This window comes from Thalassophryne amazonica, chromosome 16, assembly GCF_902500255.1.
Source record: "Thalassophryne amazonica chromosome 16, fThaAma1.1, whole genome shotgun sequence".
In the NCBI taxonomy this organism is placed as follows: domain Eukaryota; kingdom Metazoa; phylum Chordata; class Actinopteri; order Batrachoidiformes; family Batrachoididae; genus Thalassophryne; species Thalassophryne amazonica.
Window position 1 is genome coordinate 91388445 of NC_047118.1, and position 20960 is coordinate 91409404.

The 20960-nt window shown below is 43.6% G+C and overlaps 1 protein-coding gene across 1 annotated transcript in view; it reads left to right on the forward strand.

Moving 5' to 3' along the window:
- The window catches only part of LOC117528785 (serine/threonine-protein kinase SMG1-like), a 163229-nt gene extending 145634 nt beyond the window's left edge, over positions 1–17595 (forward strand). Inside the window, exons 16-18 of the mRNA XM_034191410.1 lie at positions 4108–4226; positions 17359–17477; positions 17569–17595. Coding sequence (XP_034047301.1) covers positions 4108–4226; positions 17359–17477; positions 17569–17595 — 265 coding nt within the window. The remainder of the gene's footprint in view (positions 1–4107; positions 4227–17358; positions 17478–17568) is intronic.
- Positions 17596–20960: the final 3365 nt, after the last annotated feature.

Here is a 20960-nt window from a genome sequence, read left to right on the forward strand (position 1 = left end):
TTAGTCTGTGAAGAAGATTCCCCATTTACATGAACAAATTGTAATCTATTAGACAAATATGATTCAAACCACCGCAGCGCAGTGCCTTTAATACCTATGGCATGCTCTAATCTCTGTAATAAAATTTTATGGTCAACAGTATCAAAAGCAGCACTGAGGTCTAACAGAACAAGCACAGAGATGAGTCCACTGTCCGAGGCCAAAAGCCTGTGGTACATAGCCAACTAACAAAGATAGATTGAAATGAACATTCAATACACGAGCAACAGCTCTGGTTGACATTCCTGCTGTCAGCATGCCAATTGCACGCTCCCTCAAATCTTGCGACATCTGTGGCATTGTGCTGTGTGATAAAACTGCACCTTTCAGAGTGGCCTTTTATTGTGGGCAGTCTAAGGCACACCTGTGCACTAATCATGGTGTCTAATCAGCATCTTGATATGGCACACCTGTGAGGTGGGATGGATTATCTCAGCAAAGGAGAAGTGCTCACTATCACAGATTTAGACTGGTTTGTGAAAAATATTTGAGGGAAATGGTGATATTGTATATGTGGAAAAAGTTTGATCTTTGAGTTCATCTCATACAAAATGGGAGCAAAACCAAAAGTGTTGCGTTTATATTTTTGTTGAGTGTATATATATATATAGACGGGGACAATCATTTTTTTTCTTTTTTTTGGACAGCGCAAAGCTAACTCAGCCACATGGGGTGTGCAGCCAGTACATTCTGAGTGCCGGTCCCAAGTCCGGATAAATGAGTAGGGTTGCGTCAGGAAGGGCATCCGGCGTAAAACAAGCCAGCCGAACTATGCAGACTCAGAATCGAATTCCCATACCGGATCAGTCGCGGCCCGGGTTAACAACGTCCGCCACCGATGCTATTGCCCAACAGGGTGCCGGTGGAAATTGGGCTACTGCTGGGCGAAGACGACGAAAAAGAGGAGGAAAACGTTGCCAAGAACAGCGGGAGAAGAAGAAAACTAGAAGGGTGGAAATGAGAGTGGGGACTTTGAATGTTGGTAGTATGACTGGTAAAGGGAGAGAGCTGGCTGATATGATGGAGAGGAGAAAGGTAGACATATTGTGTGTGCAAGAGACCAAGTGGAAGGGAAGTAAGAGCAGGAGCATCGGCGGTGGGTACAAGTTGTTGTACCATGGTGAGGACAGGAAGAGAAATGGTGTTGGGGTCATTTTAAAGGAAGAGTATGTTAAAAGTGTGTTGGAGGTTAAGCGAGTGTCTGACAGGGTGATGAGTGTGAAGTTGGAAATTGAAGGGGTGATGATGAATATCATCAGTGCATATGCCCCACAGGTAGGTTGTGAGATGAAGGAGAAAGAAGATTTCTGGAGTGTGTTAGATGAGGTGGTGGAGAGTGTGCCCAAGCATGAAAGAGTGGTGATAGGAGCAGACTTCAATGGGCATGTTGGTGAAGGGAACAGAGGTGATGAAGTAATGGGTAGATATGGTATCAAGGATAGGAATCGGGAAGGACAGATGGTAGTTGATTTTGCAAAAAGGATGGAAATGGCTGTGGTGAATACCTACTTTAAGAAAAGGGAGGAGCACAGGGTAACATATAAAAGTGGACAAAGGTGCACACAGGTGGACTACATTCTTTATAGGAGATGCAAGCTAAAAGTAATCACAGACTGTAAGGTGGTAGCAGGAGAGAGTGTCACTAGACAGCATAGGATGGTTGTTTGTAGGATGACTTTAGAGGTAAAGAAGAGTGAGAGCTCAACAAAGGATCAGATGGTGGAAGCTGAAGGAGGAAGACTTGTGTGTGAAATTTAGCGAGCAGGTGAGAGAAGCACTAGTTGGAGGGGAAGCAATTTTGGACAACTGGAAAAGTACTGCAGATGTGGTGAGGGAGACAGCTAGGGCAGTACTGGGTATGACATCTGGACAGTGGAAGGAAGACAAGAAGACTTGGTGGTGGAATGAAGAGGTCCAGGAAAGCATAAGGAGAAAGAGGTTGGCGAAAAAGTTTTGGGATAGTCGGAGAGATGAAGAAAGTAGACAGGAGTACAAGGAGATGCGGCGTAAGGTGAAAAGAGAAGTGGCAAAAGCAAAGGAGAAGGCATATTGCGAGCTGTACAAGAAGTTGAATAGTAAGGAAGGAGAAAAGGACTTGTACCGATTGGCCAGACAAAGGGACAGAGCTGGAAAGGATGTGCAGCAGGTTAGGGTGGTAAAAGATGCACATGGTAATGTGCTGACAAGTGAGGAGTGTGTGCTGAGAAGGTGGAGGGAATATTTTGAAGAGTTGATGAATAAAGAAAATGAGCGAGAGAAAAGGCTGGATGATGTGGCGAGAGTAAATCAGGAAGTACAAGAGATTAGCAAGGAAGAAGTGAGGGCTGCTATGAAGAGGATGAAGAGTGGAAAGGCAGTTGGTCCAGATGCCATTCCAGTGGAGGCATGGAAATGTCTAGGAGAGATGGCAGTAGAGTTTCTAACCAGATTGTTTAATAAAATCTTTGAAGTGAGAGCATGCCTGAGGAGTGGAGACGAAGTGTGCTGGTTCCTATTTTCAAGAACAAGGGTGATGTGCAGAGCTGCAGTAACTACAGAGGCATAAAGCTGGTCAGCCACAGCATGAAGTTATGGGAAAGAGTAGTAGAAGCTAGGCTTAGAAAACAGGTGAAGATCTGTGAGCAACAATATGGTTTCATGCTGAGAAAGAGCACTACAGATGCAATGTTTGCTATGAGAATACTGTTGGAAAAGTACAGAGGAGGACAGAAAGAGTTACATTGTGTGTTTGTGGACTTAGAAAAAGCTTATGATAGGGTGCCAAGAGAAGAGTTGTGGTATTGTATGAGGAAGTCTGGAGTGGCAGAGAAGTATGTTAGGGTAGTGCAGGACATGTACAAGAATAGTGTGACAGCGGTGAGATGCGCAGTCGGAATGACAGACTCATTCAAGGTGGAGGTGGGATTACACCAAGGATCAGCTGTGAGTCCTTTCTTGTTTGCAGTGGTGATGGACAGGTTGACGGATGAGATCAGACAGGAGTCCACATGGACTATGATGTTTGCAGATGACATTGTGATCTGTAGTGAGAGTAGAGACGAAGTTGAGTCTAGTCTGGAGAGGTGGAGATATGCTTTGGAGAGAAGGGGAATGAAAGTCAGTAGAAGCAAGACTGAGTACATGTGTGTGAATGAGAGGGAGCCCAGTGGAATAGTGCAGTTACAAGGAGTAGAAGTGGTGAAAGTAGATGAGTTTAAATATTTGGGGTCAACTGTTCAAAGTAATGGAGAGTGTGGTAGAGAGGTGAAGAAGAGAGTGCAGGCAGGGTGGAGTGGGTGGAGAAAGGTGGCAGGAGTGATTTGTGACCAAAGAATATCAGCAAGAGTGAAGAAGAAAGTTTACAAGACAGTAGTGAGACCAGCTATGTTGTATGGTTTAGAGACAGTGGCAGTAACAAAAAGACAGGATGCAGAGCTGGAGGTGGCAGAGCTGAAGATGTTGAGATTCTCTTTGGGAGTGACAAGAATGGACAAGATTAAGAATGAACATATCAGAGGGACAGCTCAGGGGGGACGGTTTGGAGACAGAGTCAGAGAGGCGAGATTGAGATGGTTTGGACATGTGCAGAGGAGGGACCCAGGGTATATAGGGTGAAGGATGCTGAGGATGGAGCCACCAGGCAGGAGGAGAAGAGGGAGGCCAAAGAGGAGGTTCATGGATGTGCTGAGAGAGGACATGCAGGTGGTTGGTGTGACAGAGGAAGATACAGAGGACAGGGTGAGATGGAAACGATTGATCTGCTGTGGCGACCCCTAACGGGAACAGCCGAAAGACGAAGAAGAAGAAGGACAGCATGAAGTTACGTCACAGCACACAGCTGGGAAAGTTGGATTGGGTTGAACTTTGACTGCGGTGGCCTGACAACAAGCAGCAATGTGCGCTCCCGGCAGAGCGTTGCATCAAAATCCCAAGTTTAATAATGGTTTCAGCGCAAGCTGCAATGCATTTAAGGCCCTGAGCCCATGCAGTGTGAAAGGCCCTTCACTCGTTAAGACCTTTGCGCAGGTTTAAGGTTGGGCTTAACAGTGCAGGTTTGTCTCAGGATAGCCCTTGTTTACTTGTGTTCAGGAGGCTGCTACTGACCTGGGCTCAGGAAATCTCTGTGCTGATGAAGAAGTCGGACACGTACATCCCTTTGTTCTCCCTGCCTTCCTTCAACAAGTTCTGCAAAGGTCTCCTTGCTAATGGTGAGTCCAATTTCACTTTAATATTTTTCCCAATTTTAGTGTCATGGTGTCATATTGAAAATCATTTTCTTTGTGAGTATCTTTGTTTGTAGTACCAAGGACATCCCCCTGTAGTCTAGGTCAAGGGTTCTCAACCTTTTTGACCTTGGGGCCCAATTTTCCCAGTACAAAGTGGCCCATTTTTAATATTAAAACTTTCATTTCAATTGATCCAAGTCTTGGTTTGATTTGAATTCAATAACTACATCAGGTCCACTTACAAGCTTGTACAACCCCAGTTCCAGTGAAGTTGGGACGTTGTGTAAAATGTAAATAAAAACAGAATACAATGATTTTCAAATCCTCTTCAACCTATATTCAATTGAATACACCACAAAGACAAGATATTTAATGTTCAAACTGATAAACTTTTGTGTAAATACTCGTATTTGCTCATTTTGAAATGGATGCCTGCAACACGTTTCAAAAAAGCTGGGTCAGTGGTATGTTTACCACTGTGTTACATCACCTTTCCTTCTAATAACACTCAATAAGCATTTCGGAACTGAGGACACTCATGATTGGGTATAAAAGGAGCATCCCCAAAGGTCTCAGCCGTTCACAAGCAAAGATGGGGTGATGATCACCACTTTGTGAACAACTGCATGAAATAATAGTCCAACAGTTTAAGAAAAATGTTTCTCAACATTCAGTTGCAAGGAATTTAGGGATTCCATCATTTACAGTACATAATATAATCAGAAGATTCAGAGAATCTGGAGAACTTTCTACATGTTAGCGGCAAGGCCGAAACCGACATTGAATGCCTGTGACCTTTGATCCCTCAGGCGGCACTGCATTAAAAACCGACATCATTGTGTAAAGGATCTTACCGCGTGGGCTCAGGAACACTTCAGAAAACCATTGTCAGTTAACACAGTTCGTCGCTACATCTACAAGTGCAAGTTAAAACTCTACCATGCAAAGTGAAAGTCATACATCAACAACATCCAGAAACACCGCTGCCTTCTCTGGACCCGAGGTCATTTGAAATGGACAGACACAAAGTGGAAAAGTGTGCTGTGGTCTGATGAGTCCACATTTCAAATTGTTTTTGGAAATCATGGACGTCGTGTCCTCTGGACAAAAGAGAAAAAAGACCATCCAGATTGTTACCAGCACAAAGTTCAAGAGCCAGCATCTGTGATGGTCTGGGGGTGTGTTAGTGCCCATGGCATGGACAACTTACACATCTGTGATGGCACCATCAATGCTGAAAGGTACATCCAGGTTTTGGAGCAACACATGCTGCCATCCAAGCAACGTCTTTTTCAAGGACGTCCCTGCTTATTTCAGCAAGACAATGCCAAGCCACATTCTGCACGTGTTACAACAGCGTGGCTTCGTAGTAAGAGTGCGGGTACTAGACTGGTCTGCTTGCAGTCCAGACCTGTCACCCATTGAAAATGTGTGGCGCATTATGAAGCGCAAAATACGACAACGGAGACCCCGGACTGTTGAACAACTGAAGTCATACATCAAGCAAGAATGGGAAAGAATTCCACCTACAAAGCTTCAACAATTAGTGTCCTCAGTTCCCAAACGCTTGAGTGTTGTTAGAAGGAAAGGTGATGTAACACAGTGGTAAACATACCACTGTCCCAGCTTTTTTGAAACGTGTTGCAGGCATCCATTTCAAAATGAGCAAATATTTGCACAAAAACAATAAAGTTTATCAGTTTGAACATTAAATATCTTGTCTTTGTGGTATATTCAATTGAATATAGGTTGAAGAGGATTTGCAAATCATTGTATTCTGTTTTATTTACATTTTACACAACGTCCCAACTTCATTGTAATTGGGGCTGTAAAATAAATATGATACATTATGATCATCTCAGACATTTCTTGTATATTGTGTAATTAAACCTGCATATACAACAACTGAAGAGGTGGGAAATTATAACAGATCAAGTTGCATCAAGAACAGATATAAATGCTCAAGCTTATTAACAAAAGTTAAGAAGTACAAAAACATTTTGATTTAGATACTAAGAGAAATTCTGAGGTAATAAAATAAACACATTCAAAATAATAAACTGTCAAGTTTAGATAAAGTGCAGTTGGAAATTTTGTCTTATAAACTGCTGAAGAATTAGACAATTTGTCTGATGCCATGTCAACAATACGATGACTCAGTGTGGTTTGAGAGCTGGACGGACAGCAGCCGCTCCTGTCATCTCACAGCACGTCCACAGTGGCAGGTCCAACAAGTTCCTCCGCTGTGGTGAACTCCTTACGTTGCGCCACACGTCTGGCTGCGAGGTAGCTTGCTTTAAAGCACATGTACAAGTCTCCAGTCAGTGACACGGTGGATCTTTTCTGCATCTGTAGCCCAGTTTCTTTTCTCTTCCACATAGAAACAGACACGATTGTTTTCTGTGTCACTGTCAAAAAGTGATTACATAAACACAGCACCATTTCAAGAAATATTTTCAGACCATGTACTGTAGTATATAGGCCAGGTCTGTATGTGGCGCTGTAACAGTCCTACAAAAAACTGAGAGGACAATGTGGAACATGCGTATAACTGGTGTAAGAGCTAATCAATGTGACAGCAGAAGCTACAACTTTGCTAAACGGCACACTGAGTAAAATAACAGCTTTTAGGAGAAAGCAGGTTCACGCTGATCATCTGAAACAGACTCATGAGCATTTAAAGTGAAGCAGTGTGTTTGTGTATTTTTTTTAGAAACACACAGCTCTGAGGCTGCTCTCCACCTCTCAGATGAAGAGAGGCGGTGTACTGTAACTGAATCAAGTTTAACTATTCTAAAAAATAAATAAATAAAATGCCTTCGTCAGGCTGATTCTCATCGGATTTGATCAGAGTTTTGATCTATTCGTCAACAGAGTACACCGCGGATTTATCAGTGTGCCGTTTGAGGAAAATCTTCCTCACAGGCTGCGTTCACATGCAAGTGTGTCTGTATGCCGCATGTATGCTCCAGGAAGGCTCCAGAACTCTGAGTGATGCTAAAAGCATTAATAACTGCACAGGAAAACAGAGAGGGAATGACTGAAATTTGAAAATCTGCACGATAGTGCTGAAATCATAGCATGATGGTGCAGAGCCATTTTTCTCTTGCCAACTGAGAGCCCTGTTTGTCTCACTGGCACAGGCACAACCTGACCCAGCACCAAGTGAACAGTGCAGGAGCACTTCCTGACAAACACTGGAATTCACTGTAAAGAAGTCCTCGACTGAACGGTTCCTCCTAAAACTCGGTCCCCCCTGTCTTCACTGGCCATGCGTCATTATCCACGGTTCACTGATTATCACCTTGTTTCTGCTCCAGTCATCATCTGCCTCAGTGGTAGATACCTGATGCTTTAGTACAACAATCATTTCCACATAAGTTCAGCATTATTTCATCATAAAAGACAGAGGAAGCGATCAGAGCGCCACAGCCACGACGAGCTGCTGCGTTCACTGTGCCTCCGTCATTTCAAAGCGTCATTGATTATCGCCTCATTTCTGCTTAAAACTGACTTTAGAATGGTTTAAGAAGTTTTACTTTGTCAGCTGATGGTTAATTATCACATTAATTCCTTTGATCGCTTTGGGTGAAGTGAGTCAGACGAGCTGCTGAGCTCCAAAATGACACAGGCACAGTGGAGGCAGGGCGGACCAGTTTTTAGGGGCGGACCGTTCGGTCTGCGACACCGGCAACTCACCAGAACCTGGGTATTGGAGATGTCTGATCCTGGCTTGAGCATCAGCCTTATAAAAATGCTAAAAGTAGCCATCCAACTACTGCAGGTCCCACAGCGCTGATCCGGATGTTTTTACCATTACAAAACAACGCAGCTCCCGTGCCACTGTCCCAGCCGTTTGTCCCTTTGAGAAAGAATACAGCTCCAGTAACCCTGTTCCTGATGTTTGACTCTTTATGATTGAAGAACACGGCTCCTGTACTGCTCTTCTGCTCGTTATTCTCTGAACAATAGATTGTGGCTCCCGTAGCGCTGTTCATCGCAGTCATCTCTGTGACACAATGAATCCTCTTTGTCTTTCTAGTCGTCATTGATTAAAGGATATGTCACACCAAAATCAAAACAGTTTAGGTTTAGTCTGTTAGTGACCATCTGATGATCCACCTGGATTACTTTGTGCACTTCCGTGACCAGTTTCAAAGTACACAGCATTTGCAACAATCAGCTACAGAGACTTCCAAAGTACTGTTGAGTACTCGAATGTTTCTGACAAGTGACGCCGCTACTACAAGCGTCCCAGCGTGCGCTTCAATGGAATGTAGCTGCTAACGTTAAGAACTGAGGCACAGATTAATTCCAGAGTTGACATAAGTGTGACGTCGTATTTTGCCGACTCGTGATTAAGTGATAATGGTTCATTTTGATATAGTGACGGTAAAATCTGTGGCTCCAAGAAGGTTGATGATCACCTGTGGTCATAAATGCAGCCTGTCAGTAACCATCTCTGCTCCAGGATCAGTTTGGGCACCATTAATTATGAGTGTTATCAGTAAAATCTAAAAAAAAAATACACCTGCTGCCGGGGGAAACGAGCGTCGCGCGCACACACACACACACACACACACACACACACACACACACACACACACACACACACACACACACACACACACACACACACACACACACACACACACACACAGTGAGCTTCACAGCACACGTACACAGCTCTAAATTTACACTCTCACAGTAAAAAAAAAAAGAAGAAATCTAGCGAAAAAAGACAAAAGGGGAACATGACAGACTCACTGTCGTGTTGTGGATTCATTTCCAAATGTAAACTTCACGCGATCAAAGAAGCACACGCGCGTGTGAGATCACCGCGGCTGCAGCTCTGCCTCTTTCTCAATTGTGGCACAACTCTTAGAAATAATGTGTTCTGACTTTTTCCAATGTAACAAATCCATCTTTGTCCAGACGGTCTGTTAAAAACAGTGTCAGGTGTCCCCACGTCCACATCAGCTTCAGTAAACCAGCGTCCACACAAACAGCGCCTCACCACACTTTAGGCTCCAAAATCCGACACTCTGAAAAAGCTCAGAGTTTCGGGGTGAAGCGTGTCATCTCCTCTGTAAATCCGAGCCATCACATTCAGACGGCAGCTTTGTTTTTGGACACAGCAGCTTTATGTCCTTCTGTCTCTGTCAGTCACTGGGATGTTTCTGTTTTGCTTATAAGTGCGTCACACACTGAAAAATACCAAGAATTGCCGAGTGAAAAGTTTTCCGTAAATGCACCTGTTAATGCTCAGAGTGAGGGGAATAAAATACATCAGATCAATCAATCAATCAATCAACTTTTTTATATAGCGCCAAATCACAACAAACAGTTGCCGCAAGGCGCTTTATATTGTAAGGCAAGGCCATACAATAATTATGTAAAACCCAAACGGTCAAAACGACCCCCTGTGAGCAAGCACTTGGCTACAGTGGGAAGGAAAAACTCCCTTTTAACAGGAAGAAACCTCCAGCAGAACCAGGCTCAGGGAGGGGCAGTCTTCTGCTGGGACTGGTTGGGGCTGAGGGAGAGAACCAGGAAAAAGACATGCTGTGGAGGGGAGCAGAGATTGATCACTAATGATTAAATGCAGAGTGGTGCATACAGAGCAAAAAGAGAAAGAAACAGTGCATCATGGGAACCCCCCAGCAGTCTACATCTATAGCAGCATAACTAAGGGATGGTTCAGGGTCACCTGATCCAGCCCTAACTATAAGCTTTAGCAAAAAGGAAAGTTTTAAGCCTAATCTTAAAAGTAGAGAGGGTGTCTGTCTCCCTGATCTGAATTGGGAGCTGGTTCCACAGGAGAGGAGCCTGAAAGCTGAAGGCTCTGCCTCCCATTCTACTCTTACAAACCCTAGCAACTACAAGTAAGCCTGCAGTCTGAGAGCGAAGCGCTCTATTGGGGTGATATGGTACTACGAGGTCCCTAAGATAAGATGGGACCTGATTATTCAAAACCTTATAAGTAAGAAGAAGAATTTTAAATTCTATTCTAGAATTAACAGGAAGCCAATGAAGAGAGGCCAATATGGGTGAGATATGCTCTCTCCTTCTAGTCCCCGTCAGTACTCTAGCTGCAGCATTTTGAATTAACTGAAGGCTTTTTAGGGAACTTTTAGGACAACCTGATAATAATGAATTACAATAGTCCAGCCTAGAGGAAATAAATGCATGAATTAGTTTTTCAGCATCACTCTGAGACAAGACCTTTCTGATTTTAGAGATATTGCGTAAATGCAAAAAGCAGTCCTACATATTTGTTTAATATGCGCTTTGAATGACATATCCTGATCAAAAATGACTCCAAGATTTCTCACAGTATTACTAGAGCTCAGGGTAATGCCATCCAGAGTAAGGATCTGGTTAGACACCATGTTTCTAAGATTTGTGGGGCCAAGTACAATAACTTCAGTTTTATCTGAATGTAAAAGCAGGAAATTAGAGGTCATCCATGTCTTTATGTCTGTAAGACAATCCTGCAGTTTAGCTAATTGGTGTGTGTCCTCTGGCTTCATGGATAGATAAAGCTGGGTATCATCTGCGTAACAATGAAAATTTAAGCAATACCGTCTAATAATACTGCCTAAGGGAAGCATGTATAAAGTGAATAAAATTGGTCCTAGCACAGAACCTTGTGGAACTCCATAATTAACTTTAGTCTGTGAAGAAGATTCCCCATTTACATGAACAAATTGTAATCTATTAGACAAATATGATTCAAACCACCGCAGCGCAGTGCCTTTAATACCTATGGCATGCTCTAATCTCTGTAATAAAATTTTATGGTCAACAGTATCAAAAGCAGCACTGAGGTCTAACAGAACAAGCACAGAGATGAGTCCACTGTCCGAGGCCATAAGAAGATCATTTGTAACCTTCACTAATGCTGTTTCTGTACTATGATGAATTCTAAAACCTGACTGAAAACTCTTCAAATAGACCATTCCTCTGCAGATGATCAGTTAGCTGTTTTACAACTACCCTTTCAAGAATTTTTGAGAGAAAAGGAAGGTTGGAGATTGGCCTATAATTAGCTAAGATAGCTGGGTCAAGTGATGGCTTTTTAAGTAATGGTTTAATTACTGCCACCTTAAAAGCCTGTGGGTACATAGCCAACTAAATGCACCTGTGTTCTTTGTTCATAACAGACGCCTGCCCATACCATAACCCCACCGCCACCATGGGCCACTCGATCCACAACATTGACATTAACCCACACGATGCCACACACGCTGTCTGCCATCTGCCCTGGACAGTGTGAACCGGGATTCATAAGTGAAGAGAACACCTCTCCAACGTGCCAAACGCCAGCGAATGTGAGCATTTGCCCACTCAAGGCGGTTACGACGACGAACTGGAGTCAGGTCGAGACCCCGATGAGGACGACGAGCATGCAGATGAGCTTCCTTGAGACGGTTTCTGACAGTTTGTGCAGAAATTCTTTGGTTATGCAAACCGATTGTTTCAGCAGCTGTCCGAGTGGCTGGTCTCAGACGATCTTGGAGGTGAACATGCTGGATGTGGAGGTCCTGGGCTGGTGTGGTTACACGTGGTCTGCGGTTGTGAGGCTGGTCGGATGTACTGCCAAATTCTCTGAAACGCCTTTGGAGACGGCTTATGGTAGAGAAATCAATTCAATCAATCAATTTTTTTTATATAGCGCCAAATCACAACAAACAGTTGCCCCAAGGCGCTTTATATTGTAAGGCAAGGCCATACAATAATTATGTAAAACCCCAATGGTCAAAACGACCCCCTGTGAGCAAGCACTTGGCTACAGTGGGAAGGAAAAACTCCCTTTTAACAGGAAGAAACCTCCAGCAGAACCAGGCTCAGGGAGGGGCAGTCTTCTGGGGACTGGTTGGGGCTGAGGGAGAGAACCAGGAAAAGACATGCTGGAGGGGAGCAGAGATCGATCACTAATGATTAAATGCAGAGTGGTGCATACAGAGCAAAAAGAGAAAGAAACAGTGCATCATGGGAACCCCCCAGCAGTCTACGTCTATAGCAGCATAACTAAGGGATGGTTCAGGGTCACCTGATCCAGCCCTAACTATAAGCTTTAGCAAAAAGGAAAGTTTTAAGCCTAATCTTAAAAGTAGAGAGGGTGTCTGTCTCCCTGATCTGAATTGGGAGCTGGTTCCACAGGAGAGGAGCCTGAAAGCTGAAGGCTCTGCCTCCCATTCTACTCTTACAAACCCTAGGAACTACAAGTAAGCCTGCAGTCTGAGAGCGAAGCGCTCTATTGGGGTGATATGGTACTACGAGGTCCCTAAGATAAGATGGGACCTGATTATTCAAAACCTTATAAGTAAGAAGAAGAATTTTAAATTCTATTCTAGAATTAACAGGAAGCCAATGAAGAGAGGCCAATATGGGTGAGATATGCTCTCTCCTTCTAGTCCCCGTCAGTACTCTAGCTGCAGCATTTTGAATTAACTGAAGGCTTTTTAGGGAACTTTTAGGACAACCTGATAATAATGAATTACAATAGTCCAGCCTAGAGGAAATAAATGCATGAATTAGTTTTTCAGCATCACTCTGAGACAAGACCTTTCTGATTTTAGAGATATTGCGTAAATGCAAAAAAGCAGTCCTACATATTTGTTTAATATGCGCTTTGAATGACATATCCTGATCAAAAATGACTCCAAGATTTCTCACAGTATTACTAGAGGTCAGGGTAATGCCATCCAGAGTAAGGATCTGGTTAGACACCATGTTTCTAAGATTTGTGGGGCCAAGTACAATAACTTCAGTTTTATCTGAGTTTAAAAGCAGGAAATTAGAGGTCATCCATGTCTTTATGTCTGTAAGACAATCCTGCAGTTTAGCTAATTGGTGTGTGTCCTCTGGCTTCATGGATAGATAAAGCTGGGTATCATCTGCCCAACAATGAAATTTAAGCAATACCGTCTAATAATACTGCCTAAGGGAAGCATGTATAAAGTGAATAAAATTGGTCCTAGCACAGAACCTTGTGGAACTCCATAATTAACTTTAGTCTGTGAAGAAGATTCCCCATTTACATGAACAAATTGTAATCTATTAGACAAATATGATTCAAACCACCGCAGCGCAGTGCCTTTAATACCTATGGCATGCTCTAATCTCTGTAATAAAATTTTATGGTCAACAGTATCAAAAGCAGCACTGAGGTCTAACAGAACAAGCACAGAGATGAGTCCACTGTCCGAGGCCAAAAGCCTGTGGTACATAGCCAACTAACAAAGATAGATTGAAATGAACATTCAATACACGAGCAACAGCTCTGGTTGACATTCCTGCTGTCAGCATGCCAATTGCACGCTCCCTCAAATCTTGCGACATCTGTGGCATTGTGCTGTGTGATAAAACTGCACCTTTCAGAGTGGCCTTTTATTGTGGGCAGTCTAAGGCACACCTGTGCACTAATCATGGTGTCTAATCAGCATCTTGATATGGCACACCTGTGAGGTGGGATGGATTATCTCAGCAAAGGAGAAGTGCTCACTATCACAGATTTAGACTGGTTTGTGAAAAATATTTGAGGGAAATGGTGATATTGTATATGTGGAAAAAGTTTGATCTTTGAGTTCATCTCATACAAAATGGGAGCAAAACCAAAAGTGTTGCGTTTATATTTTTGTTGAGTGTATATATATATAGACGGGGACAATCATTTTTTTTCTTTTTTTTGGACAGCGCAAAGCTAACTCAGCCACATGGGGTGTGCAGCCAGTACATTCTGAGTGCCGGTCCCAAGTCCGGATAAATGAGTAGGGTTGCGTCAGGAAGGGCATCCGGCGTAAAACAAGCCAGCCGAACTATGCAGACTCAGAATCGAATTCCCATACCGGATCAGTCGCGGCCCGGGTTAACAACGTCCGCCACCGATGCTATTGCCCAACAGGGTGCCGGTGGAAATTGGGCTACTGCTGGGCGAAGACGACGAAAAAGAGGAGGAAAACGTTGCCAAGAACAGCGGGAGAAGAAGAAAACTAGAAGGGTGGAAATGAGAGTGGGGACTTTGAATGTTGGTAGTATGACTGGTAAAGGGAGAGAGCTGGCTGATATGATGGAGAGGAGAAAGGTAGACATATTGTGTGTGCAAGAGACCAAGTGGAAGGGAAGTAAGAGCAGGAGCATCGGCGGTGGGTACAAGTTGTTGTACCATGGTGAGGACAGGAAGAGAAATGGTGTTGGGGTCATTTTAAAGGAAGAGTATGTTAAAAGTGTGTTGGAGGTTAAGCGAGTGTCTGACAGGGTGATGAGTGTGAAGTTGGAAATTGAAGGGGTGATGATGAATATCCAGTGCATATGCCCCACAGGTAGGTTGTGAGATGAAGGAGAAAGAAGATTTCTGGAGTGTGTTAGATGAGGTGGTGGAGAGTGTGCCCAAGCATGAAAGAGTGGTGATAGGAGCAGACTTCAATGGGCATGTTGGTGAAGGGAACAGAGGTGATGAAGTAATGGGTAGATATGGTATCAAGGATAGGAATCGGGAAGGACAGATGGTAGTTGATTTTGCAAAAAGGATGGAAATGGCTGTGGTGAATACCTACTTTAAGAAAAGGGAGGAGCACAGGGTAACATATAAAAGTGGACAAAGGTGCACACAGGTGGACTACATTCTTTATAGGAGATGCAAGCTAAAAGTAATCACAGACTGTAAGGTGGTAGCAGGAGAGAGTGTCACTAGACAGCATAGGATGGTTGTTTGTAGGATGACTTTAGAGGTAAAGAAGAGTGAGAGCTCAACAAAGGATCAGAGTGGAAGCTGAAGGAGGAAGACTTGTGTGTGAAATTTAGCGAGCAGGTGAGAGAAGCACTAGTTGGAGGGGAAGCAATTTTGGACAACTGGAAAAGTACTGCAGATGGTGAGGGAGACAGCTAGGACAGTACTGGGTGTGACATCTGGACAGTGGAAGGAAGACAAGAAGACTTGGTGGTGGAATGAAGCGGTCCAGGAAAGCATAAGGAGAAAGAGGTTGGTGAAAAAGTTTTAGGATAGTCGGAGAGATGAAGAAAGTAGACAAGAGTACAAGGAGATGCGGCATAAGGCGAAAAGAGAAGTGGCAAAAGCAAAGGAGAAGGCATATTGCGAGCTGTACAAGAAGTTGAATAGTAAGGAAGGAGAAAAGGACTTGTACCGATTGGCCAGACAAAGGGACAGAGCTGGAAAGGATGTGCAGCAGGTTAGGGTGGTAAAAGATGCATGGTAATGTGCTGGACAAGTGAGGAGTGTGTGCTGAGAAGGTGGAGGGAATATTTTGAAGAGTTGATGAATAAAGAAAATGAGCGAGAGAAAAGGCTGGATGATGTGGCGAGAGTAAATCAGGAAGTACAGAGATTAGCAAGGAAGAAGTGAGGGCTGCTATGAAGAGGATGAAGAGTGGAAAGGCAGTTGGTCCAGATGCCATTCCAGTGGAGGCATGGAAATGTCTAGGAGAGATGGCAGTAGAGTTTCTAACCAGATTGTTTAATAAAATCTTGAAGTGAGAGCATGCCTGAGGAGTGGAGACGAAGTGTGCTGGTTCCTATTTTCAAGAACAAGGGTGATGTGCAGGCTGCAGTAACTACAGAGGCATAAAGCTGGTCAGCCACAGCATGAAGTTATGGGAAAGAGTAGTAGAAGCTAGGCTTAGAAAACAGGTGAAGATCTGTGAGCAACAATATGGTTTCATGCTGAGAAAGAGCACTACAGATGCAATGTTTGCTATGAGAATACTGTTGGAAAAAGTACAGAGGAGGACAGAAAGAGTTACATTGTGTGTTTGTGGACTTAGAAAAAGCTTATGATAGGGTGCCAAGAGAAGAGTTGTGGTATTGTATGAGGAAGTCTGGAGTGGCAGAGAAGTATGTTAGGGTAGTGGCAGGGACATGTACAAGAATAGTGTGACAGCGGTGAGATGCGCAAGTCGGAATGACAGACTCATTCAAGGTGGAGGTGGGATTACACCAAGGATCAGCTGTGAGTCCTTCTTGTTTGCAGTGGTGATGGACAGGTTGACGGATGAGATCAGACAGGAGTCCACATGGACTATGATGTTTGCAGATGACATTGTGATCTGTAGTGAGAGTAGAGACGAAGTTGAGTCTAGTCTGGAGAGGTGGAGATATGCTTTGGAGAGAAGGGGACTGAAAGTCAGTAGAAGCAAGACTGAGTACATGTGTGTGAATGAGAGGGAGCCCAGTGGAATAGTGCAGTTACAAGGAGTAGAAGTGGTGAAAGTAGATGAGTTTTAAATATTTGGGGTCAACTGTTCAAAGTAATGGAGAGTGTGGTAGAGAGGTGAAGAAGAGAGTGCAGGGCAGGGTGGAGTGGGTGGAGAAAGGTGGCAGGAGTGATTTGTGACCAAGAATACAGCAAGAGTGAAGAAGAAAGTTTACAAGACAGTAGTGAGACCAGCTCTGTTGTATGGTTTTAGAGACAGTGGCAGTAACAAAAAGACAGGATGCAGAGCTGGAGGGGGCAGAGCTGAAGATGTTGAGATTCTCTTTGGGAGTGACAAGAATGGACAAGATTAAGAATGAACATATCAGAGGGACAGCTCAGGGGGGACGGTTTGGAGACAGAGTCAGAGAGGCGAGATTGAGATGGTTTGGACATGTGCAGAGGAGGGACCCAGGGTATATAGGGTGAAGGATGCTGAGGATGGAGCCACCAGGCAGGAGGAAGAGGGAGGCCAAGAGGAGGTTCATGGATGTGCTGAGAGAGGACATGCAGGTGGTGGTGTGACAGAGGAAGATACAGAGGACAGGGTGAGATGGAAACGATTGATCTGCTGTGGCGACCCCTAACGGGAACAGCCGAAAGACGAAGAAGAAGAAGGACAGCATGAAGTTACGTCACAGCACACAGCTGGGAAAGTTGGATTGGGTTGAACTTTGACTGCGGTGGCCTGACAACAAGCAGCAATGTGCGCTCCCGGCAGAGCGTTGCATCAAAATCCCAAGTTTAATAATGGTTTCAGCGCAAGCTGCAATGCATTTAAGGCCCTGAGCCCATGCAGTGTGAAAGGCCCTTCACTCGTTAAGACCTTTGCGCAGGTTTAAGGTTGGGCTTAACAGTGCAGGTTTTGTCTCAGGATAGCCCTTGTTTACTTGTGTTCAGGAGGCATGCTACTGACCTGGGCTCAGGAAATCTCTGTGCTGATGAAGAAGTCGGACACGTACATCCCTTGTTCTCCCTGCCTTCCTTCAACAAGTTCTGCAAAGGTCTCCTTGCTAATGGTGAGTCCAATTTCACTTTAATATTTTTCCCAATTTTAGTGTCATGGTGTCATATTGAAAATCATTTTCTTTGTGATATCTTTGTTTGTAGTACCAAGGACATCCCCCTGTAGTCTAGGTCAAGGGTTCTCAACCTTTTTGACCTTGGGGCCCATTTTCCCAGTACAAAGTGGCCCATTTTTAATATTAAAACTTTCATTTCAATTGATCCAAGTCTTGGTTTGATTTGAATTCAATAACTACATCAGGTCCACTTACAAGCTTGTACAACCCCAGTTCCAGTGAAGTTGGGACGTTGTGTAAAATGTAAATAAAAACAGAATACAATGATTTCAAATCCTCTTCAACCTATATTCAATTGAATACACCACAAAGACAAGATATTTAATGTTCAAACTGATAAACTTTTGTGTAAATACTCGTATTTGCTCATTTTGAAATGGATGCCTGCAACACGTTTCAAAAAAGCTGGGTCGTGGTATGTTTACCACTGTGTTTACATCACCTTTCCTTCTAATAACACTCAATAAGCATTTCGGAACTGAGGACACTCATGATTGGGTATAAAAGGAGCATCCCCAAAGGTCTCAGCCGTTCACAAGCAAAGATGGGGTGATGATCACCACTTTGTGAACAACTGCATGAAATAATAGTCCAACAGTTTAAGAAAAATGTTTCTCAACATTCAGTTGCAAGGAATTTAGGGATTCCATCATTTACAGTACATAATATAATCAGAAGATTCAGAGAATCTGGAGAACTTTCTACATGTTAGCGGCAAGGCCGAAACCGACATTGAATGCCTGTGACCTTTGATCCCTCAGGCGGCACTGCATTAAAAACCGACATCATTGTGTAAAGGATCTTACCGCGTGGGCTCAGGAACACTTCAGAAAACCATTGTCAGTTAACACAGTTCGTCGCTACATCTACAAGTGCAAGTTAAAACTCTACCATGCAAAGTGAAGTCATACATCAACAACATCCAGAAACACCGCTGCCTTCTCTGGACCCGAGGTCATTTGAAATGGACAGACACAAAGTGGAAAAGTGTGCTGTGGTCTGATGAGTCCACATTTCAAATTGTTTTTGGAAATCATGGACGTCGTGTCCTCTGGACAAAAGAGAAAAAAGACCATCCAGATTGTTACCAGCACAAAGTTCAAGAGCCAGCATCTGTGATGGTCTGGGGGTGTGTTAGTGCCCATGGCATGGACAACTTACACATCTGTGATGGCACCATCAATGCTGAAAGGTACATCCAGGTTTGGAGCAACACATGCTGCCATCCAAGCAACGTCTTTTTCAAGGACGTCCCTGCTTATTTCAGCAAGACAATGCCAAGCCACATTCTGCACGTGTTACAACAGCGTGGCTTCGTAGTAAGAGTGCGGGTACTAGACTGGTCTGCTTGCAGTCCAGACCTGTCACCCATTGAAAATGTGTGGCGCATTATGAAGCGCAAAATACGACAACGGAGACCCCGGACTGTTGAACAACTGAAGTCATACATCAAGCAAGAATGGGAAAGAATTCCACCTACAAAGCTTCAACAATTAGTGTCCTCAGTTCCCAAACGCTTGAGTGTTGTTAGAAGGAAGGTGATGTAACACAGTGGTAAACATACCACTGTCCCAGCTTTTTTGAAACGTGTTGCAGGCATCCATTTCAAAATGAGCAAATATTTGCACAAAAACAATAAAGTTTATCAGTTTGAACATTAAATATCTTGTCTTGTGGTATATTCAATTGAATATAGGTTGAAGAGGATTTGCAAATCATTGTATTCTGTTTTATTTACATTTTACACAACGTCCCAACTTCATTGTAATTGGGGCTGTAAAATAAATATGATACATTATGATCATCTCAGACATTTCTTGTATATTGTGTAATTAAACCTGCATATACAACAACTGAAGAGGTGGGAAATTATAACAGATCAAGTTGCATCAAGAACAGATATAAATGCTCAAGCTTATTAACAAAAGTTAAGAAGTACAAAACATTTTGATTTAGATACTAAGAGAAATTCTGAGGTAATAAAATAAACACATTCAAAATAATAACTGTCAAGTTTAGATAAAGTGCAGTTGGAAATTTGTCTTATAAACTGCTGAAGAATTAGACAATTTGTCTGATGCCATGTCAACAATACGATGACTCAGTGTGGTTTGAGAGCTGGACGGACAGCAGCCGCTCCTGTCATCTCACAGCACGTCCACAGTGGCAGGTCCAACAAGTTCCTCCGCTGTGGTGAACTCCTTACGTTGCGCCACACGTCTGGCTGCGAGGTAGCTTGCTTTAAAGCACATGTACAAGTCTCCAGTCCAGTGACACGGTGGATCTTTTCTGCATCTGTAGCCCAGTTTCTTTTCTCTTCCACATAGAAACAGACACGATTGTTTCTGTGTCACTGTCAAAAAGTGATTACATAAACACAGCACCGTTTCAAGAAATATTTTCAGACCATGTACTGTAGTATATAGGCCAGGTCTGTATGTGGCGCTGTAACAGTCCCTACAAAAAACTGAGAGGACAATGTGGAACATGCGTATAACTGGTGTAAGAGCTAATCAATGTGACAGCAGAAGCTACAACTTGCTAAACGGCACACTGAGTAAAATAACAGCTTTTAGGAGAAAGCAGGTTCACGCTGATCATCTGAAACAGACTCATGAGCATTTAAAGTGAAGCAGTGTGTTTGTGTATTTTTTTAGAAACACACAGCTCTGAGGCTGCTCTCCACCTCTCAGATGAAGAGAGGCGGTGTACTGTAACTGAATCAAGTTTAACTATTCTAAAAAATAAATAAATAAAATGCCTTCGTCAGGCTGATTCTCATCGGATTTGATCAGAGTTTTGATCTATTCGTCAACAGAGTACACCGCGGATTTATCAGTGTGCCGTTTGAGGAAAATCTTCCTCACAGGCTGCGTTCACATGCAAGTGTGTCTGTATGCCGCATGTATGCTCCAGGAAGGCTCCAGAACTCTGAGTGATGCTAAAAGCATTAATAACTGCACAGGAAAACAGAGAGGGAATGACTGAAATTTGAAAATCTGCACGATAGTGCTGAAATCATAGCATGATGGTGCAGAGCCATTTTTCTCTTGCCAACTGAGAGCCCTGTTTGTCTCACTGGCACAGGCACAACCTGACCCAGCACCAAGTGAAACAGTGCAGGAGCACTTCCTGACAAACACTGGAATTCACTGTAAGAAGTCCTCGACTGAACGGTTCCTCCTAAAACTCGGTCCCCCCTGTCTTCACTGGCCATGCGTCATTATCCACGGTTCACTGATTATCACCTTGTTTCTGCTCCAGTCATCATCTGCCTCAGTGGTAGATACCTGATGCTTTAGTACAACAATCATTTCCACATAAGTTCAGCATTATTTCATCATAAAAGACAGAGGAAGCGATCAGAGCGCCACAGCCACGACGAGCTGCTGCGTTCACTGTGCCTCCGTCATTTCAAAG